The sequence below is a fragment of the Anabas testudineus genome, chromosome 16 (assembly GCF_900324465.2).
Source record: "Anabas testudineus chromosome 16, fAnaTes1.2, whole genome shotgun sequence".
Classification (NCBI taxonomy): Eukaryota; Metazoa; Chordata; class Actinopteri; order Anabantiformes; family Anabantidae; genus Anabas; species Anabas testudineus.
Genome location: NC_046625.1, coordinates 23882309 through 23906137, shown reverse-complemented (window position 1 = coordinate 23906137; position 23829 = coordinate 23882309). Strand labels below are relative to the sequence as shown.

General features: G+C 41.1%; 1 protein-coding gene across 1 annotated transcript; it reads left to right on the top strand.

Moving 5' to 3' along the window:
• Positions 1–874: 874 nt before the first annotated feature.
• On the top strand, positions 875–23201 carry dyrk1b (dual-specificity tyrosine-(Y)-phosphorylation regulated kinase 1B). The gene is given in 14 exon segments (XM_026369931.1): positions 875–2143; positions 11306–11472; positions 12406–12525; positions 13483–13671; positions 14203–14350; positions 15653–15802; positions 16025–16161; positions 16730–16876; positions 17108–17248; positions 17856–17976; positions 20349–20531; positions 21361–21464; positions 21760–21983; positions 21985–23201. Coding segments are annotated over 14 exon segments (2226 nt in total). The 5' UTR covers positions 875–2040; the 3' UTR covers positions 22277–23201.
• Positions 23202–23829: the final 628 nt, after the last annotated feature.

The window sequence follows — 23829 nt, the reverse complement described above, 5'->3', positions numbered from 1 at the left end:
ACGCATATGGTATAATCCCTATAGCAGGGTGGGGGAGCCGTGTGGGAGAGCAGCACAGATTCCGTTTAACGGAGAAGCACGGAAAGGGAAACGGGCGAGAAACATGAGTTGAAATCGCTCCTCTGAAGGTTTCCACCTCGAAGGAATAAATAATCTCCCCAAATTCTGAGAAGGACAAGTAAAGGAGGACGATAAAGTGTGTGAAAAGAAAGCGGAAGCAGTCGGAAGAAGAGGCGCGTCGAGGAGCGATCAAAGGCGTCTGACAGCGAGCTCAGGAACTTCATTGGATTTGGTTTCTTTGGTTTACTTTGAGATGACTTTCAAGTTTTGATCAATTTCCGTTTAGATGGTGTTTGTGATTTACTTCAGAGTGCTTACCTAAGAGGCTGGTTTCTTCTTGGTTTGAGTTATGCTTTGGTAAACAGAAGACTGTCGGAGTTTGGAGGGTGAACGCAGGTTGTCAGCGGCTTGTCCTGGGAGCTTTTTCGACACGCGGAGACATTTGACATCTAACCCCAGATACTGGATCTCAACTTTGTGTCCCGCTTCCCTCCCCAGTTTTACCCCCAGGAGAAAGTGGTGTGCAGTTGAGGTGCAGTGTCTCTGCTTGTGATGGTACGTCACTTTGTTCCTGGCCCCACACTGTGGATTTACAGTTAGAGGAACTTTCTCTGGAACTACACGACTCTTTGAAGTCAACTCATTGCTTTGGACTACTTTGTTTACATGTGTTTGTGTAACTGCTTTTAGTCACAGAAGCGCCCTGTGCAGTATACGAGGATTACATTATTGTCTGGCTTTTTTTTTTTTAAAGGGCTTCTTTCTACCCTGGCAGAGGCCAGCCACGTTCTGCTCTAGGCGGGTGAAGGGTGGACCTCTGCACAGACTCTGTGACATTGCCAGTGAAGAGCGTGTGTGTGTCACTGCATTAATCTGAGTGATAACATCACTCTACACTGCCCTACTCTGTCTAGTGACGAGTCCCCCCAGAAAGCAGCAAGCAATCGGATCTATTTTTAGTGTAAGGGATGGGGTAAAATCAGGCAGCTGGAAACCCAACTCCCCTCCACCTCTTTCTTTTCCACCCCTTCTATCACACTACCTCGCTTACCCCACCTGGCAGTATGCTGGGCAAGCCTGGTTAGCACACATTTGACTTTAAGCTAGTTAATGTGTTTCACAAGTGGACTGGAAGAATAAGAATCCATCAAACTTATTCTGGTGAATATTTGGAACTCTGTTGGAACTACACTGACCATGGAGTCTCAGTAACAGGAATACCAGCTGCACTGTTTTCTACTGGTTACGGTTGCACTGGGCACACAAACGTTGTCCTGGATTATCACACAGAAGATGCCTGAAGGACTACAAGCTGTGTATTTTTGGTTAAATCTGCCCTGGACTAAGTGAGCTCATCATAAGCAAGTACAGTGTATGCCATTAGCCCGTTGGAATTAAGCTTACACACAAACACAGAGTAGCTACTTGTTAACATAGTGGAATAGAAGAAGCTCTCCTGACTACCTAAAAGTCACTAGCGTGCTGGAGTGGTTCACACCTCCAGCACACAGCAAGAATGCATGAAACTGCTGAAACCAACATAACTAAAAGCTAACCAGACTAACCAAATATTCTATTTCCCTATCTCCCATACCCACAGAGCAACAGAATATATATGTAGAAGAAGATGCAAAGAAGATCTATATCTATAGTATAACTCCACCCAAGACAGAGATTACATCCTTTATATTTTTACTTCAGAAAGACAAGCTGCCTGTATACCAGTTGGTTGCCTTAGAAACCACAGTCACAAAAAAAGAAACAAGCCAGAGAAGACGGTGCCTTTTGATTGGTTGGTTGGTTTCCCACCATTTCAAGATTCATTGATTTTTAGTTGGATGTAAACTGCTGAAGTGAACTCTGGGATTGAAAACACACCTGAGACAGTTACCTGACTCCTCACAAGCCTGCCCACCTGTCAAAGCAATTTATTGATTGACAGTATTTCCCTGCTGGATTGAACAGTTGACAAGCATTTCCATGGTGATCACATCATCATCCGTGGAGGACAAGAACGTGCCGTCTTGCAGGATGGTCCAGACAGAACCCTGGATCACCTCTGCCCTTCTCCGCAAGAACAAGAGTCAGTACAAACACACACGCAATGCTACTGATAAAACTGCAAACTCGTCTTTTTCTTACTACACAGTATAGCCACAGGTTTGTGTCAGTCTACTGTTGTGGCAACAACTGTTTTTGTGCATATGTGAATGACTTCAGTTGGGCAGTTGTGGTCAGTCAGTCGGGATGCTTCCCAATGACAGTCTATGCTAGTGGTTTTCAGCCAGGTTGATGTGAGTAGTTATATAAATTATAGTGAATTTGAAGTGTAGTGAATTTGTGGAAGAACTTTATTAGTGCAGGAAGTGCTCTGTACTTCCTTGTTGTGCTGGTCATGCAGTCATTGTCCATTAAACATTGAGGTATTTTTGCAGTCTGTTCCTTATCCAACATAGGCTCACTGTACAACATTATGAAATGCAAATTTGATAAATATTGGTTTTACTGACTGAACACAGTAAAACCCATGTATTTTATGAAAAGAATCACAAAACTACATTTTCTTCATCACTTTCAACTCAGAATCTGACTAGTTGTGTGTCATTGTGACGAAAACTGTCCTAGAAAGCTTATTTAGTTGTACCTGCTGGTGGAGTAAGGGAAAGGAATCGAGTTGCTGACACCAGGGTTTGTTGTTTGAACACTTTGAACAGAGGCAAGTACAGGTTTTTCCTTTATGATTTATCTCATCTGGCATAAGATATATGTTTGTGACACACTTGAGGACAAGGCATGCTTATTGATGTTTTCCACTTGCCTGTTTTTCTCCATTAGACAGACATGTTCAGTGATCATTTGCAAATATGCTTTGCAGTTGACTACAGAATCTCACATCAGTTTCAACCACGTCCTTATTGACCTCACTGAAAAACAGACCTATGCTATTTTGACTGTTGTTGTTAAAGTGCTTATTAATGATTTGATTATTTCTAGTGGTTTGTAATTCTGAACTTTGACTGTTGGTACAGTCATGCAGTGCTTGTGGGCTACAACAATTTAACAAAAAATGTACACATGCATAACTCTACTCATAAATGACTGACAGCAGTCAAGTACCCATGTGGACCAAATGTCGGAAGACCTTTGCAGGGACCTTTGTTTCTCTTTTACCTACTTTTCCGGTCTGTCCCTGCCTTTTTCCTGTTATTTATCAGTTCCCTCCATTTTTGAGTGTTATTGTTTAATTCTGCTTGTATAAAATGTTTGTGTAAAGTAACTGTTGAAACTTAATACACTATAAATATGTGTAAATCTACAGACAGTGAAAGGCTTTTACCATGAAACTACCACATACAGTGTTGAGTTAGCTAAAATAGATTACATTAGATTTAACAAACAAAAGCATTATGGCTATCTTTGAGTTAATATTTATACATCTTTAAACTTTGAGCACGTAATGAAGCTTAACAGCTGCTGCTGTTGCTGTGTATACATAAAGACAGCCGTGTAAGCTGCTTGGTGCTGTTTAAGTTTGTATCAATATCAGATATCAGCAATGCTACATGAGCAACTGGGCTTATGGACATGAAGTTGTGTCTGCGCTGAGGTCAGATATGTTGAAATCATACCTTAAAGTGCACTACATTGCCAGTGTAGGTAAATAATAATAAACAAGGAACTTTGTGCACCTGGAACCTGGATCATGCTCTTATGAATTAAACATTGTGTCAGCAAGCTCCTGTAGACATTTGCCTCAAGACAGGATGTTGTGTGTGGTACCTAAAGTTGAAGCCACTTCATTACATTTCTTCATTAGTAGTAGATTTAACTGCTGCCCATTCAGCTGCTGCATATCTTCTATGACAGGGAGGAGTAAGATTAAGTGAAGGTGGATGGAATTGGTGTCTGAATGAATTATGTTAACTTTTCATTCATCTGTCAGTGAGTATGATGTCTGTACTCTGCTATAGATTGTTAATGAGGTAGAAGTAGCATCTCTCTATGTACTCTATGGAGTTTTTCTGTAGCTCCAGCAATACCAACAGAGTGAGAAGTCTGCTTTAGTAAAACCTGCAGGTGATCACATCACATCCAGTTCAGCCATCTGAATCTCCCAAAGGTTTATTGATAACATAACTAGTAACATATAGTACTAAACACCTTCAACACTTGGAGCAAATAGCGGATGAAAAAAAAAGGCATGCATTTGTCAGTACGCTGCTAATGTGTAAATACGCATTTAACATTTGACTTAACACATTATTTTTCTATACAGTATCTTTATTTTTACTGTGTTTGGTAAGCTTCGTTGGCACAAATATTTTATGGAAGATGAATTAAGTATTTTACCATACAGTTATACTCTGTTCTACTCAGGTTAAGGTCTTAAGCCTTACACTGTGAGTTACCTTGAGATGACTGCTGTTGTGATTTGGTGCTATACAAATAAAATTGAATTGAATTTTAAATGATGAATCCTGGCATTGTCATCTTGGAATATGTGTCATCAGGGAAGAAAAAATCCATGGATGGAATGACCTCGTTATTCAGAATATTCAGGTAGTCATCTGACCTCATTCTTTGGACACATAACATTGCTGAACCCAGACCTGACCAGCTGCAGCAACCTCAGATCATAGCACTTCCCCCACAGACTTGTACAGTAGGCACTATGCATGATGGGTCCATCATTTACCCACCTCTCTTCTTACCCTGATGCTCCCATCACTCTGGAACAGGGTAAATCTGGAATCATCAGACCACATGACCTACTTCCTTTGGGCAGTTTATAACCCAATTTTAATAGTTTCAGCAATCTTCTTAGATCTTTTGTTTGCTTGATGCTTGCCAATAATTTGACCCTTCTGAAACAGATTGACATATTTCCACAGCCACAGGATGTGTGTTCCAGAATGATTGTTTGAGAAATAAGAAACTACTCACTGCATCAGTTAGGGTTCAATAACTTGCCAGCTGAAAATATAAGCATGCAATGATTATCCAATTGGAGACTCGTACCTATTTGCTTAGTTAAATCCTTGTGGTGACGTTTTTTTTGGACGGGCAGTGTATATGTTAGCATAGATTCCTGCTTTCATTTTCCTATCTCATCTCCTCACTGCAGGGCTTCCTGGCCTAACTGGCTTTGTCTTAATTTTTGCCAATTGTCTTATTTCTAAAGAGCCTTTATGATGAGTGTAGGTCTGCTCCTACAAGTTCTTTGAAATAAAGAATTTATTTTGAAAATCTTGGAATTTGTGTCTGGTCAACATGATCTGACTGAGGGAAGCTTCCAGGTGCAGCACTACTCAGACTAACACTGTTGAAGTCCCCAGCTAACTTCTAACGACTGTTAATACAGGTGCTACCTTGACACGTCTGATGACATGATGTGTTTGAGATATTGCCATGACTGTGTCAAACACTGCATTCCCTTATTTTGCCTCTTACCTTTAAGAGGAAAGGTTTTGTCACAACTAGTTGTATTCCATGTAATGAACTTTTCCTAGGTCATTCATAGCCATAGCTTTGCCTTTGTTAAGCCCATCAGCATGCTGTTAAAAGTAAAAACTGTATGTGTCACCTCTGACATAATAATCCCTGTCTTTTGGTCACAATCCTCATAAAACATATCATGCCATCTACTGGTTACATGTGGCATCATAACAAACTTGCTGCAAAATGTTAGTTTGATAGTTATTTGTGGTTTGATCGTCACACCAGAGAACATATAACAAAAGTTACTTCAAACCTTAGAGAATGTCTTCCATGGCTTTTTCTCTGCACAGAGTAAAATACCTGTCAATACAAAAACAAGTGTAGCTAAAGGGCCTTTAATCAGAGCTAAAAGGTGTGACCACATCACATTTGTTTAAGCATACAGCACAATGGATTTCAACATCTTATTGATTAACTGTAAGATTTCAAGGTCTGATTCTTTTTAACCCCCCTAGGAGCCTGTACAGAGATCTTTATCTAGTTTAGAGGTCAGGATAAAAACTGAGAGGGCCTAGCTTTGTCTGCAGTGTCCAGTGGCTCTGAATCAACATGTATGGAAAATAGGAGAGAGATTCTTTTAGTGAATTAATTTGTGCATATTTTTAATTTCCTTTTTTTATTACTGCCATATTTAATCACTTCTTAAACCCACTTTTAGAGTTGGAGTGCTTTGGAGCTGGTGATGTGAAATGAACATGGCTTTCTACGCAGCAACAGATTACTGTTGCAGATTACTGTTACTTACAAGATTACTGTAATAAGACTGTATGTGTTAAAACTATACAATAAAAAGTTTGTGTTGCTGACACATAGATAAATATCACATCTCCACATCTATGCAAGAAATGTATTTAGGATACAAGATATATATGTGTGTGTGTGTCTGCATCTAGACATACACAAATGGTAGGGCCATCATGTTTGCATAACCGAAGATCAACAAAGTAGTTAAGCTTAAATTAATCATTGGATTAATTAACCGGTCAAGTGAAACTTATCATAAACAGACAGTTGCATTGAAATGACGCAGTGTCTGAACATTGTTGAGGGAACTCACTGTGTCCTGTGTTCTTGATATCTTATTAAGGAACTTGATAGAATGTAAGCGGCACTGGTAACAAGTGTTAATGTCAACTTGTTGACATGCTTACAGTGACAATTAGCATGCTAATATTTCACAGTTTGCATTAAACATAGAGGGAGTGTGCATGTTGTGTAATTTACATATATAGTCAGTGGAACAACTATAGAAATGTTAGCTCTTAGCTAACTGTGCTAATGTAATGGAAATGAAACCTAGTAACTGATATCCCTGCAGAAATTATTATAAAAAGCAAAAGTACAGGTGAGCATTCACGCTTAGTCAATGGCAGTGAGCAGCAGTCTTTGTCCACATGGCTTTTAACAGTGTTGTGTTAAGGTGAGTTAAAGTAACAATAATACTTTACAATACATAATTCTTTTGTCACTCTTGTGTGCTGTGAATCAAAGGCTACAGTGGCAAGAAAAAGTATGGAATTTTGTGGTTTTCTGCATTAATTTATCAAATTAATGCAGAAATACAACAAATATTATGTGCATAAAATACTAACACCAAAACATTCGGATCTTTCATGTCTTTATTGAGAACTACCATATAAACCTCATAGTGCTAGTGGAAAAAGTATGTGAACCCTTGAAATTAATAAATAAAACTAAATAAATAAGTTTCAGCTGACATAATAAAATGCTTTATTGATCCCAGTGACCCAGAATGGAAATGGTACAGCTGCCAGACAGTACATGTCGGCGTTACTACGGGGTTTTAGTGTCATGTCAAAAGATACCTCAGCAAGTAGTCAGGAGGAACTGGGAATCAAACCACTAAGCCTGGGGTTCGTAGACGATCGCTCTACCACCTGAGTTACTGCCGCCCCTCATACAGATATACTCACATTGTGCTGAAAATTTTTTTGATATACTTGGGAATTCATCCTACCCCAATCACTGCAAGCGACCCAGGCCCTGATGCAGCAATGCAGCTCAAATCGTGTTTCCTCCACCATACTTTACAGTTGGGATGATATTTTCATTATTCTATATAGTGCCCTATTACATCAAATGTAGTGCTGAGTTCTTTTAACATAGCTAAATATAGTTTCATCAGTCCACAAAACATTTTGCCAATACTGCTGTGGAGTGTTAATGTGCTCTTTTGCAAACTTCAGGCGTGCATCAATGTTCTTTTTAGTAAGCAGTTTTCCTCTGTGCTGTCCTACCATAGACATTCTGCTTGTTCAATGTTTTACTTACTGTAGACTCATGAAAACAAATGTTAGCTAGTTCCAATGATGTCTTCAAATCTTTGGCTGTCACTCAGGGTTGCACCGTATTAATGAGGTAAACACAGTCATTTTGAAACACACAATGTTGGAATCAGCTGGGTGACTTGGGTTGTGTTGCTATCATGTCAGCTATGTGTAACTAGACCAGATATGTTAGTGGATGGGGCACGAAGGCCAAGCCAGCTTTAGATCAGTCAGGGGGGAATCTTTAGAGTTCATACTCCAGTTTAGTTCCAGTCTATTTTAGGAAGGTTGTTTTTCTATGTTAATTTTCAAGGTGTTCTTCTAATGTACTCAGTCTCCGGATTGTTCAGAACTGGGTATGCCTTTACCCGAGTGGTCTTGACTATAGTCGCATTGTGAACAGCAATGTTCATCTCTGTGGTCCAGAGAGATGTACAGAGGCTGTTCCAACAAGTAAATGTTGCACAACTCTTGGTCATTGGGATGGACTGTAGTGCAAACCCAGTTGGATCAATATTGTTTGCTAATCATCAAGCAACTTGTGAGCAAGAAGCATTCGTTTCTGACTGTACTGGATGTTGCTGTGCTGCCTGGAGAGACTTCTCACTGTTACTCTAAAATTGTTACATCATTGTGCAACAATACAACACTGGTGGAGAAATGACATGGTGGGCAGGAAAACAGAAAGTGTCTCTAAATGAGAACTAGTCAGCAGTCATCAGAGTGAAATCAGGAGGGAAGGAAAGTGGGAGTGAGGGATGTATCAAGGATAGATGGATGGAAGAGAGAAGCATGTCCAGAGTCAAATGGGTTATGGAGAAAACAGGAAGAATGATAAAGGAAAGGGGGAGGAGAGAGCGACTGGTAGGGTGGGTTGGGTTGCTAGGGTAGAGTATGTCAGACTGCTGCTGAGAGCCAGGCCTGCTATTGGAAGCTACTTGCTTAGCAGGAGAGAGGCGGAAGAGGAGAGAAAGAAGTAGCTAATGAGTATTGTAGGCTGGTTGCTGAGACAGCATTGGGTTTATTTATAGAGTGCTGGCCAGCCAGCCCTTAGATACCAACAGCGAATCAGCTGACAGAGAAAGAGGGGCGCCAACCAATGGCTGCACAAGAAGGGGGATGCCAGATTGAGGAAGTGCTGTGAGTGCCTCTCAGTCTCTTAAAGAGACGGTGCAGATTTCTCAGTACTAGGCAGATATTCACTTTCTCCAGCAGTGTCATATCTGTAAGCAGGCCAGGATCCAGAGCACCACAACAGTTATTTGTGTATAATTATGTTCTAATGACAGTGACTGGATTATTTTCTCCATCTTAACAGATACAACTTTAACTCAGTTTTTAAGTTCACAGGTAGAACCCCATTTAGCCACAGTGCTGTCTTTAAAAACTGGAAAGAGAGGGAGAGAATAGGAGCAGGCTTTACCATGTATTGGAGATAATAGTGGTGAGGAGCCTATAATTACAAAAGTTATTCTTACATGTTTTTAGAGAATGTCTGCTCTGAATTATGATATAATGACATAAAATAGACCTCATTTTGCAGCTCTGAAATCTCTTTCACTTTGACAGCAATAGAGAGTGTTAGTGCTGCTCAGAGGTCACAGGAGTTGTGCAGTACTAACTGGGTTTTCCCTCATTATATAAATGTTAGTTTGGGCATCTAATGGTCCAGTGCAGCCTGCTTTTGCAACTGCTCTGACCCTCAATATTGTCAGTCCTCACCACACTTCATCAACCAAACACACCACCACACATGTGGTCATGCAGGCAAACAGAGATAAAGCAGCATTGTTAAGTCTGTGCTGGGTACCTCAGTAGCTTTTAGCTCAGTTGCTGTGGGCTACTTTCATCTAACTGAATTGAGAAGTTTCACAGTTTTCCGGTCTGCTTTCCTCCTACTCCCGTTACTGCTGCAGCAGGATTTCCTGCAGATGTTTGACGTACATATACAGATAGAGATTTTATCCTTCAGCTAGTTGGCAAAATTAATGGTGATGATGGTTTGATGATGACAGTTTGTCTAATTTCTCACTATATGTCATAGTGTGCTTAATTACTGTTTCTATCCAGCTGTGGAAAAGTCATCCTGGAGCCTTTTAAATATTCCGCTATTATGATAAATGTGCACATTTTGAGGTTCAGCAGTCTTAAAGGTTTACAATGTTTGACATGGATCTGATACACTTGGGTACAGCATCCACTTTGATGTATGTAGAGCGTTTGATGAGAACATCTACTGAATCTTGGGCTATAATGAAAGTCAATGACAAGAATAAAGTATCTTTAGTGTCCATGATCCATCTGCGCCTCTACAGTTGTGAACAAAGGAGTCTCATTTTGCTTTTATCAGACACAGGTCGTAACAGCCATCATATTGCAAGATTCATTCTACATTTCTGACGCTGTCATGACCATCTTTGAACTCTCGCCTCTAGAGGAAGGTAGAAGCAGAGTGATGTTCCACATTGTTTGTTGTTTTGTTGTCGTCTGATCAGCAAGCACTGTTCCCCAGTGAACAAGCTGTATAGTAGTGCAAAAAGGACAGAACAACAGCCTTCATCTCTCTTTTTGATTCAAGCAGCTGAACAGCACTTCTACCTATTCATTGTAAAACGGTCACAAAAAAACATTAAAACTAACAAACCCTGCTACTCTCTGAACCTGCACTTTTTTAGCTGTTGTGTTAAAATACAGTAAGAAACACATTTTCTGAGGCGTTTTTCTTCATTGTTATTACTGTATACTTGTATGCAGGTCTTTTTGTGTTTGTCTCAGTGACATGCCAGACCTACTGGAAGCATCTAGACTTGACAAATGTAGACATTGGTGACAGCACAGGGTTGTGCTGTTTTCTTTGTTCAGTAGAAAGACTAACACATTTTACCCAAAATCAGAAAAACCCTGTAATTGTCCTGCAACATAATATTATTTTTTTCCCATATTGTATAAAAGCTGAAAACTGTAAATGCTGGCCCTTCCCCACCACACATGCAAACTGTCAGGGCCTGTTACTCGTATTAGAGTCTTATATGCATGTTTGCAAATAGCAGCACAGAGGTGTCACCTTTAATAGATGAATAAAGACGGATTGTTGAGTTACACACAAGTTCATTAGAGACATCAAATTATGCAAGGATAGATATTTTTCCTTTTGTTTGTTGACACAGCTAATCTATGAGGGGTGCCATGTTAAAAATGTTTCTTGTGTTTTTGGAACTTAGGAAGTGAAGTCTTTCAAAAGGCCTGGTTTCTCCATGTGAGTATGTGTAGTGATAGTAGGTATTTATGATGGGAAGTGGTCAGTGACTGTGCTGTGTTGGACCTATGGTTTCTGACCAGTATTGGTGCAAAGCAGAGGAGCAGTAGCTATGTCAGTCCAAAGATGGAGGAAAATAAATTGATTAGAGTGATGGGGTTTCCCTTCCTCTCTAACCATCTTTCTCTCTCTCTCTTCTCAGGTGTAAGCAGCTCAGGATGTCCGCCCACCTCCTCCTCCTCCTCCTCCTCCTCCTCCTCCTCCTCCACTGCCCAGGGCTTCTCCCTCGCTGAGCCAGCCATGACCAGCCAGCACACACATACACACCCTTCCTTCAGCTCCATCCACTCCATGGCCGAGCAGCAGCAGGTAACAAATGCACACATACCTGTGACACAAGAAGTTATTCACCTGTTCCACCTGTTGATTGTCAGAGCAGCAGCAAAGACACTGTGTGCTTCACATAGTGAAAAAGTAATCCCCCACTCATATCAGAGGAATAAAGATCCTCAGTCATCCAATCGAGGCTATGCATGTGAAAGACTCACAGATGTGAATGAGCACATGGTTGACATTTAATCCAAATGCTTTGACATTACAAGCCAAAAGTTTGCTTTAACACCAAGGTAATCGGTACCGACATCAGCATGCAAATGCACCACCCACAATTTGACCCTTTACATAGGAACAATCAAGGTCCTTCTTACAGCAAGCAGTTGCCTCTGGGAGCAAGCCAGCATGTTCAGTGTCCTGGACCCAGAATGCAGAGCCTGAACAGCCAAACAGCCATTTCAGAGTGCTGGCCATAGATTGATACTTAAATGCTGAGGTGTTCAATCACTGCTACCTGGGAAAGCTCATGGTCATGCTTATGGAAGATGCTAATTCCATTAAGGAACAACAGTTACTACTCAAGTTGTTTGGGTGAAGAATAGTATCCAACTTTAAGGTTCCATTTTGTTACTTCCTGAGTTTGTCATGCACATTATGTATTGGGTGCAGCAGAGGTGTGGAGGTCATCAGGTGGTTTGTGACATCAGGTTGTAGTGTCAGCTGTTTATGGAGTTGAACATTGTGGCCCCATCATGTGGAAACTCTAAACCTCCTGAATTCATAAACTTCTTTCACTCCTTAATTCAAATGTTCACCTCTGTTATGCTTGCACGGGGCCTATACCACATAGTTGTGCAGGTAGCTGCAGAAAACATTGACTGACTGATCCCTGTCATTGTGTGTATTTAAAACCTATAAATGTGCATGTTTACGATAAGGTGTTGATAATGGGGGGTTTGCTTGAAACAGGTGCTGTCTGATATGACCATACTCCAGCGGAGGATTCCCCCAAGTTTCAGAGACCCTGCCAGTGCTCCACTGAGGAAACTCTCTGTTGACCTCATCAAAACTTACAAGCACATCAATGAGGTAGGACACACAAGACAAGCTACACCACACACACACACACACACACGTCTTTGTTTTTTTGTTTTTTTTTTTCATTTTCCTCACTTTTATTATCAATTCTTTTTCCTGTAAGCTTAACTGTTTTTGTATGCAAGCATTACAAGCATGAATCAGGCGGCTGGTTAGTGTAGTGGTAACATCACAGCACATCCCAGCTGTGGCCTTAGTCCTTAGGCAAGACCTCCTCACGCTCACCCTACCATTGTATCTGTATCCTCCTTGTAAGTCACTTTGGATAAAAAGTGTCTGCTAAATGACTGTAATGTAATGTAATGTAATGAATCAGAAAATGTCTGTGTTACATTTAACAGTTAACATCCTCATCAGCTGGCCTCATTGAAATCAGAGCAACATATTTATTATTTATAAATGATTAATCATGTCAAGAGAATGGTCTCTGTGCAGGTCAGCTGCTACAAACAAGTATATCCCCTAGAAGTACTACATTTTAGTTTTTACTGTTATCTGTGTTTTGTAGTGAAGTCAATCAATGATTTTAACTTTTAAAAAGTGTGGTTATTGTATAAGATTTAGTTAGTAACAGCCAGTCCACATACTGAGTCAGAGGTGACACATAACATGCTGTTTGAGCAGAGAAAGCAGGTGCTAGAGGTGTGTGTGGGGTGAATGCTGAGATACTAGTGTGTACTGTGCCTGACTGGCCACTGGTATAAACAGAATGTACATGAAGATTCTGCTTTACACCAGAGAATAAGACAGCTGTAGTGATCACAGGTGTGGGAACTTGTTGCAACATCTGTACATTTCTGAAGGCTTGGCTGAGGGGGTTAAAAGCCCATACTGCTGAGCCACTCAGTCTGTGTTGGTGAAACAACATAGGCTCTAAGAAGAACTAAATAATGAAATAATACTTGTTACTGGTAAACGCATGACTCTGACTTTGTGTTCTCTGTACAGGTGTACTATACTAAAAAGAAGCGACGGGCCCAGCAGGTCCCTCCAGAGGACAGCAGCACCAAGAAGGAGAGAAAAGTGTACAACGATGGCTATGACGACGACAACTACGACTATATTGTGAAAAATGGTGAAAAGTGGCTGGACCGCTACGAGATAGACTCACTGATCGGGAAGGGCTCCTTCGGACAGGTGAGATAGACCAAGGAAGCATATGAGCATGAAAAGTGATGGTCCAGGAAATACAAATAAAAAATAATATCTTCCATATGTATACCTTTCTATGTATCTTTATCTCTGATTGTGGTTCCTTATAAACAGCAACAGCTTTAGCTTTCACCACTTGAGCATCAAGAACCAATGATTCTCAACAAGACTTGTTTTTCAAACATTACTTTATCACTTCTTGTTCTAAATAATAACAGGAACAAAATAAGCCACACATGTTGATAAATATGGCCCCAAATTTGCAGTTTGCCTACTTCTGTATTTACTTTGTTTTCGTACGTGAGATGAAAGGATGGTTTTTCAACTGTGTGTTGTTGTGTTCTAGTTTAAATCTGCTTGAAAGACACTTATCATGGTCATTGAGCAGCAGCAGCTGTTCTTGTTAGGACTCATTCAGTATGTCATGTACATGACAAGACAAAATCAAACCAACCGCAGCCATCAGTCTCCAACACATTCTCAGTGATGACAAAGTGTTTTGATGTCTGTCCACAGGTGGTGAAGGCCTACGACCACCATGAGCAGGAATGGGTTGCCATTAAGATCATTAAGAACAAAAAGGCATTTCTTAACCAGGCACAGATTGAACTGCGCCTGCTGGAGCTCATGAACAAGCATGACACTGAGATGAAATATTACATAGGTAAGAGCAACCAAACACACACACATTATAGTGAGGTGTGGTGCTGGGGCCAGAACATATGTGCAACCCTACAGTGATGTCTGTGTTCACACAGGTGTGGGGGTGCGTCCAGGCTGTACTGACCTTCATGGTCAAATCAGAGCTGCCAGCCCCAGTAGCACTGCTTGAAAACACAATGAACTTGTACAGAACTACACAGATCCTGTGAACCAAGGTCAAAGTCAAAACATCTTAACTCAAAGTTAACTTATAATTTGGGTGCTTTCACACTACAGGATTTAGTTCAATTAAATCGAACTCAAGTTCATTTTCCCTCTTGGTGCAGTTCGTTTTGTCTGGTGTGAACACGGTAATCGTGACCGGAAGAAAGAGGTGGTCCCGATCTGAATCATTTAGCAAACTCTGGTGCAGTCCTCCTTGTGAGAAAGCGAACCGAACCAAAACAAAACAGGGCTATGAGTAGTGTGTAGATTTCCATTTCTTTCGTTTGTCCACCAAAAACATGCCGTCTGATTAATTGAGGACAAACGTGGAGTCGTGAAGTGTCTCACAGACACCAGGTCTGATGACTCTGCAGGCGATGTAACTTAAACAATAAACAATATTCATCGGGATGACCAATCTGTGTTAACATTCATAGTGAAATCATCTCCCTACTGTCACACAAACGTACACGTACGTTATCCACAACACTTCACCTTCTTCCTGTATTTACTTTTTCTGTTCCAGCAGCAGAAAATCCGACCAATAAGTGGAGAGGACGTTCTCGCATAGTTTGAAATGACGTGTTTTAGTACTCTTGGATTTTTATGTGTGTGAAATGAAACCGAACCGAAGGAGAAATTGCTACAAGTTTACAAACTTATCAACTGATTCGGACCATAGCAAACAAATCAAGGTGTGAAGGCACCCTTAGTTCACAGGATAAGGGTGCCATCTCCCACTAAACAAACTTCATCCTATGATGATGACTGTGACATGCTATTATAAGTACAAGAACAGGCTGCCAAGGGTTTGTTTTGTTGTAACAAAACTAAAGTAATTTATCCGATGTCCATGTTAAATTTGAGAAGTGTCAGCAGTGTCACTACTGTCCAAAACTGGCACTCTGAAAGGAATATGTCAGTGAAGATACACAGCCATCCAGGTGAACTGGACTGAAGTCCAGTTGCCATGACTCATCTTCCAGATACTCTGACAGGAAGTGATTTTAATGACTGTTGTTTGAATGGTGTTAACCTTCCTCCTTGTCTCCCATCTGTCTGTCTGTGTGTGTCTGTCTGTCAATCTGTCTCTGTGCAGTCCACCTGAAGCGTCACTTTATGTTTAGGAACCATCTCTGTTTGGTGTTTGAGTTGTTGAGCTACAACCTGTACGATTTGCTGAGGAACACCAACTTCAGAGGAGTGTCCCTCAACCTCACCAGGAAATTTGCACAGCAGCTCTGTACAGGTAGGCGAATGGAAACACTAATGAAGAGTTGTAAGTGCAGCTGATGACTGTTCTACCAATATATCATCAGATCAGGAAGTAAGGATTCTATAGGTCACCAACTTAATTCACTAAGACCAAGGATGTCATTTAAATATATAGTGGAAGTTCACTGACAGTTGCCTTTTCCTGTTAAGTGTGGGACATACCCACAAATAAGAATGATGTCTTTTGGATCAACAGCGTTATTATTCCTGGCTACGCCAGAGCTTTCGATCATTCACTGCGACCTGAAACCAGAGAACATCCTGCTGTGTAACCCCAAGAGGTCTGCCATCAAGATAGTCGACTTTGGATCCTCCTGCCAGCTTGGACAGAGGGTGAGCACAATCACAATGCAGTGCATTTCTTATTGTACTGCATATAAATAGATTTCGCTTTGTATGAGGGGTTAATATATTGAATGAGAGTAGCAGACTGTGGTTGATTAGTTATTAGTGCTGCTCTGTGAGGAGAACATGGCTCCTCTCAGTGGAGAGCTACTGAAACAGCAAGCGAGACATTGTGACAGTGGCATCTGAGTTTATCTTAAATCAGCCTAGAAATGAAGTTGAGCAAAATGATGAAACATTTCTGTTAACACACATGTTAACAGAAATTCTTAGACTATTTTAGTAGTTGTTTAAGACTTTATTTGTTTTATGCTTTTCTTTGTTTTATATAATGATAATCTAATTCCTTCAGGTTTTGGCTGTTGGTTGAACAGAACAACACAAAGACAAATTAAAATTAAAAGAAGAAATCTGACTATTTTAGGAAACGTAATAGATAAAATAAAGGTTAAAACGATACAAAATACGAATTGACCAATAATGAAACTAATAGTTGGTTGCAGCCTTGCTCTTTTCACGTTAGATCTTCTCCCCTTCCTTCTTGTCCTCCTTCCAGATCTACCAGTACATTCAGAGCAGGTTTTACCGCTCTCCTGAGGTTCTGTTGGGAATGCCATATGACCTGGCCATTGACATGTGGTCTCTGGGGTGCATCCTGGTGGAGATGCACACAGGAGAACCTCTTTTCAGTGGCTCCAATGAGGTAAAAAGAAACATCACTGTAATCATCTAGGATTGGTGGGACTGAGCAGTGATTCAATGTTGTCTGGTGTTAGCAAACATTGACATTTGATTCAGTATGTGAGACTGTCGTTTCTTCTTTAAAGCAACAGCTTCACTTCCTCCTTTCCTATGTTACCAGTAGGTAATCTTAATCCACATGTATGTCCACATATCAATATTACATTAATTGTGTGTGTTTGTTTGTGTGTAGGTTGACCAGATGAATAAGATTGTGGAGGTCCTGGGGATCCCACCCAGCCACATGCTGGACGCAGCTCCCAAAGCCAGGAAATATTTTGACAAGTTGTCAGACGGTCTGTGGACAGTGAAGAAGAACAAGGATATCAAGAAGGTATTTCTTTAAAGTGCATGAAAAAGATGACTTTAACCTTGACCTTCACCTTCTACTAACTCCAGATGATGACATGATGCAAATGAATCCAGTGTAGAATACATTGTTTATTCAACTCTTTAGCAACTTGTAAATAGTTTTCATTGAGAACTGTGCCTGCTACTGTAGACAGGGTTATTAGATTTTAATTCACCTTCATTATACGAGTTGTTACAACAGTTTGAAATCTTAGCCACACAAAAAGCAGTATTATAGTAGAATATAGTATGTAGCTACAGTATGTGTCTTTTTTCCTCTTATTGTGGATAGGTGCTATTGATGCTTCCTGTGAAGTCATTAGTGTGATTAGTAAGTTTAGTAAGTTTTATAGTTTCTTATTTATTGTAAATTATTAATGACTAATGCCTAAAGGGCTATGCAGACTCACACAGGTAGCGGGGGAGCAAAGTGAATTGATGCTAGCTGTAGCTTAAGTTGTAAATTGTAGCTTAAGAAACATATGACTGCTATGTGCAAACGTGTGTTAGTGCAGGAAGCCTAGTGTTTGTCTTGTTACCATTAGTTAATGGAGGATTATAATTAATAAATAAATAATTTGTTGTTGCAGGAGTATAAGCCCCCAGCCACACGACGTCTTCATGAGATTTTGGGTGTAGAGACTGGTGGACCAGGGGGCAGGAGGGCAGGGGAGCCAGGACATGCCCCTTGTGACTACCTGAAATTTAAAGGTAAACCAACACTTTGTGTTAATCTGCAATGACATACAAAAATGGTTAACTGATAATACAATTTTCCAGGTGTATTAACAGCAGTATAATACAGTGAGTAAGCCAGTGATGCATTTCATAAACAGTTAGCTCCATTGGTAATAAAACAAAGATATGTTTTTTGACATTTGTCCTCTGTACACCACCATACTGAAATTGAAATGAAACTCCCGCAGACACAGAGAGAACTCCACAAAGAAAGGCAACTGTGTCCCTCTTGCTGTGATTCAACAGTTCTAACCACAACACCTCGTGCCATCCCTGACTTGGCCAGTGAAAAATAATTTATTTTCCTATAGAAACTCTTGGGTAGCTCTTGTTGTATGTTTTGTTTTATTATCTATCTCCAATATAAAGCAGCAACTGTCTATTTTGCAGCATCACTGCAATGGTTTTGCAGATGCCAGAGTTAGCCAAAAACAAAATGGAAATGTTCATCTCCTCACCGTGCCCCTGAGCAGAGAGAATTCATTATGATACTTTTATCCGCAGTCAGGTCATCAATAAACACCAGTGGCCCAGGTCAATTGAAAGCCATACATGCCCATGACATAACACTGCCTCCACCATGTCTGACCAATGATGTGGTTGCTACATCATGGGCTTTTTCTGTCTTCCCACTTACTTTTCTCCTCCCATTATTCTGATACCAGTTAATCTTGGCTTCATCATTCCAGCACCAATTTACAACAGAAGTTATCTCAAGGCACTTTACAGTGTTAGGTTTAAGACCTCACAGAACATATATTTATTTCTCTATAATTTATAAAATTATAGAGAAAGAGGAGTGGAGTTCAGTTTATCAGTAGAAGTCCCCCAGCAGACTAAGCTATATCAGCATAACTAAGAGATGGCTCAGAGTCACCTGATCCATCTCTAACTATAAGCTTTATAAAAAAGGAAAGTTTTAAGTCTAGTCTTAAATGTGGAGAGGGTGTCTGCCTCCCGAACCTGAACTGGGAGCTGGTTCCACAGGAGAGGGGCTTGATAGCTAAAGGCTCTGCCTCCCATTCTACATTTGGAAACTCTAGGAACCACAAGTAAACCTGCAGTCTGAGAACGGAGAGTTCTGCTTGGAAGATATGGAACTATGAGTTCTTTAAGATAAGATGGAGCCTGATTATTAAGAGATTTATAAGTGAGGAGAAGAATTTTAAATTCAATTCTGGATTTTACAGGGAGCCAATGGAGAGAAGCTAACGTAGGAGAAATATGATCTCTCTTGCTAATTCCAGTCAGAACTTTTGGATTAACTGGAGGCTTTTTAATGAGTTATTGGGACATCCTATTAATAAGGAATTACAATAGTCCAGTTTGGAAGTTACAAATGCATGGAATAGTTTTTCAGCATCACTTTGGGACAGGATGCTCCTAATTTTAACAATGTTTCTCGAGTGAAAAAAGGCAGTTCTAGAGATATCTTTGATGTATGAAGTGAAGGAGATATCCTGATCAAAGATAACTCTGAGATTTCTTACAGTATTACTTGAAGCCAATACTAAGTCATCAAGGGTGAGAACGTGATTAGACATAGTGTCTCTGAGATTTTTAGTAGTAAACAGTATAACCTCTGTCTTGTCTGGATTTAGAAAAAGGAAGTCAACAGCTACCAAATGCAAATGTAACACTCAGAACCACCTCCAGGCCTTTTATCTGCTGTCACACATGGCTATGTAACTACTTATTTATGATCCCCAATAAAGGGTGTGTAAGAAAATGAAAATGTAGTTCTTAAATGGTTAATGTCACTTTTGTCAGACCCTTTGAGTTAAAGCTAAAAGCTTAGGCTTCACTTACATCATGAGTGTTTCTTTATAAATTTAACATGGTGGTGTAGAGTGAACAACTTCTAAAAAGCTTAACCTCATTCCATTATTTATGGACCTATCTGTAAATAAAATTTCTATCACTGATGTTACAGAGAGAGAAGAACTTAATGTTGGCATAGAATTCATTTATGTTTATCCACATCAATTCTCAGTTTGCAGTGATGTCCAAGCTTTCCCTTCACTTCTTCTCTTCTTTACAAGAATTGTAAATTTGCAAACTAAAGGTGTGAAGAAATATAGTATCACCGAAAACATTTAAGAGTTTGGAGGTCACTGTACTGTCAGTGACTGACTTGATTACCATGCACTTCAGTAAGCAATGTACAATTGACCCTGTGGCTACTATAAAAAATTATCCTCATCATCATCATCATGCTCATGTTCAATTCAATTCAGTTTTTTTTTGTATAGCGCCAATTAACAACAGAAGTTATCTCAAGGCACTTTACAGTGTAAGGTGTTAGGGTAGTAGTGTTTTGGCTAATCATGTCTGTCTTCTTCCAGACCTGATCCTGCGTATGCTGGACTATGACCCTAAAAGCCGTATCACGCCATTCTACGCCCTGCAGCACAATTTCTTCAAAAAGACGACAGATGAAGGAACCAACACCAGTTCATCTACATCCACCTCTCCTGCCATGGACCACTCACATTCAACCTCCACTACTAGCTCTGTTTCTAGCTCTGGTAAAAATACATACTGCCTGCTTTACACACTCAACAGACACACACACACAGTGTATCACTAGTCTCTCTAACACAGTTTTACAGCTCAGAATGGCTTGTCCTGGATTCTTAAATTATTTATACCACATCTATGTGCAAGATGATGAAATGTCAGTCAGAGGTTGTGACGAAGAAGACAAAGAGGAACAACCAAGTTATCCAGTCAGACAGCTGAGAGGTCCAAATGCAACCAGATGCATTAGAAATGCAGCCATTGTTGTAAATCATTAGCCAGATCCAAACACTGATGAAAGATTTCAGTTTTACCTGAGGGAGCAAAGTCTGATGACTGGCTGCAGATAACCAGCCAGTCCACACTTACAACAGTGTGTCTTTGTGGTGTCAGCACACAAAAGACATATCTTGTCAGATTGGGATGTGGGGTGTCTTGTTTTTATCATGTTTCTTGCTCTCTCATGACACAGAAGATGTCATAATGCTCATATCCAGCTATTAGTGGGTGGACTTGTTTTGATTTTGTCTGGTGGGTCCACATTGAGGAACTGCAGGGTGACATATCACCTGTACTCTCCACTGTCAGTCCATCACTTCATAACTGGACCTCTTAGTCTGTTTGTAATAAGTTAGGTTGAACACAAATCAGGAGAGAACTAAGGACAGATTATATTCATTTCTTTAATGCAAACACTCAGGCTCAGAGATCCTTGTACCAACGGACAGAGTTGGTAGAGTTGGGTGCAGAGTTCTAACCGATGGGAAAATGGACAAATAGTATTTGGAAGTACACATGTTTTGTAGTGAGTTTACTGTTGCTCTGTTTCATCTGCAGGTGGCTCCAGTGGTTCTTCCAATGACAACCGCAACTACCGCTACAGTAACCGCTACTACAACTCTGCTGTTACACATTCAGACTATGAGATGACCAGCCCTCAGGTACACACAGCACTGCATCACCTGTTTGATATGTGACAATAAGAAAAATTATGTGTTGTTCCAGTTCATACAGATGTAGCATTAAAATGAGGAAGGAAGTAATCTGCCATGCAGTATCCAAGACCTTAGATTTTATAATCATGGTCCATCGTGTGGTTCCAGGACCTTTTCCCTGTAGCATGTGGAGAACAGTGAAACCAGGGCAGAGACTGTGGAGGTTTAAACAGATCGTGTCACTAACTCTTGACTCTGAATGCATCTCATCTCTGCGTCCCCTTCTCTTCCCCCCCACCAGGCTCCCTCCCAGCAGCAGATGAGGATGTGGCCAGGCAGTGATGGTGGAGGTGGGGGTCAGGACCCAGCATACACCCAGTTGCTGCTCCACAAGCCGGCTGCCTCCCAACAACACCAGCGCCACTTCCTGGACCCGCCTCACCACCCCCACCCAACTTACTCCCACCACGGCAATGGTGGGCGTGGCCTGCGGCAGGGCGGACAGACGGGCATCAGTGTAGGGGGGGGGCCAGCAGGGATCCTCACCCCAGATGAGTGACAGCATGGATGTGGGCGTGTCCCTAGGGCTGCACCACCTGGGGGCAGTGTCTTCCATGGAGGCATCTCAGTTTGGCTCTGCGTCCCTGCCCCTCGCTCTGCCAATCGGACTGTCTGCCTTCCGGACTCGGACGGCCCCCACCGCCCCAGGGCCACAAGCCCCACCCCCTGAGGACTACTACCCTGCCTCCAACAACAATAACCCCGCTGCTGGGGGCAGAGGGAGGCCGGACTCAGACGAGGGGCCAGCCAACTCTTGATAAAACCTGAACCATGCCCTAAAGCCATACAATTTTAACTACAACTACTACAGCTACACACATCCAGCCAGACTTCAGAGACAAAGAGGTGAACTTTGTGCTGAAGGAGACAGTTTGTACTGCATGAGAGGAGAAGGAGGAAGGAGGAGGATGCTGAGAAAACTCTCCTTTTATCCAGTTTTAGTTTGTCTTTTGTTGCGACTGTAATTTGAAAGGAATGATTGTGATGAGTTTGTTTTTATTAATATTATTATTGTTGTTTAATATTATTTGATTTTTCTCGGGTTTGAGGAGTTGTGTGTTCTACTTGGTTGTTGTTTAAGCCTGGAGAGGAGGAGGAGGATGAAGAGGAAAGAGAGAGGAGCCATGCTTTTCCATTTTACTCCATATGCTGGCTGTAAGTGGAAGGAGAGCACATATTCATGTTCGCACTGGTTAGTTCTGACATTAGTGTATTCATATTTACAGCCCATCGAGACGAGCAGTCTTAACACACAAACACACAGAGCTTCTATGCTGCTGCATTGTGAAGACAGAAGCTGGTTTCAGAGGGAGAAAACACCAACATATTTGTGATTCAGGACTCTGGATTCTCTCTCCTGTTTGAGTCCAACTCACGTTTTCTTTGAGTCTGTGTCCTCCCTCTGTCACTCCCCTCCTGGGTGTGACAGTGTACGGAGAGAGGGAGGGAGGCAGAGGGAGGAGGAGGTGACAGGACAATGATGCCTTCGTGGCGTGCACAGGGATCTCCTTCTCCTCCTAATCCTCCCCCTCTGCCTGCTCTCTTCTTCCTCTCTTCCTCCTCCTGTCGTGTTTCTCCTCCAGACAGCTCCTCCTCTCTGTGCTGCTAATCACCATGACAACTGGTCCGGATTGCTGCTAAAGATCCAACACAGATCAATAAAGAAATAAAAAGAAATAGAAACAGAAATAAAAAAAACTTTTTAACCCTTCTGCTTAAGAGAAAAGGATAAAGTAAGAACCACTGCATCTCAATGTATTTATTACTATTTAACAAGAAAAAACAAACTGAAAGTAACCCTTTTTTCTGCTCTTCTTTGTTTGGTTGCCTTCTTTCTGCAGGTGAGCTCTGATTGGCTATTGTAACAGTGACAGTAACTGGTGACATGGGAATGCCACTGGTAGTGGGGGCTGGGTGGAGGGGAGGGGTTGGGGCAAAATAAAGTTGGATATATAATAAGAATAAAGAGTATACTTTTGCACACCAAAGTCAAACAAACACCAGATCTCCGCTTTTCTTCCTATTAATCTGATCCAGCACCTCAGGAAGCTCATCCACATGTCGCACAGGACACTCTAACATGCAGCATCCAATGGCCCATGATCAATCACAGTGTCCTGCATAGGAGGTGTACATTATTCATTCATGGGTAAAGTACTAATCATATGAAGAGCTTACTATTAAACCGACTAACAGTTAAGGATGTGAATAAGTGTTTGAAATTACATTTTTTGAATGAAATGAAAATGCAGAATGACAAGACCAGGTGACAAGGTCAGTATAATGATACCAGCCTCATAGTTTGCTGGTA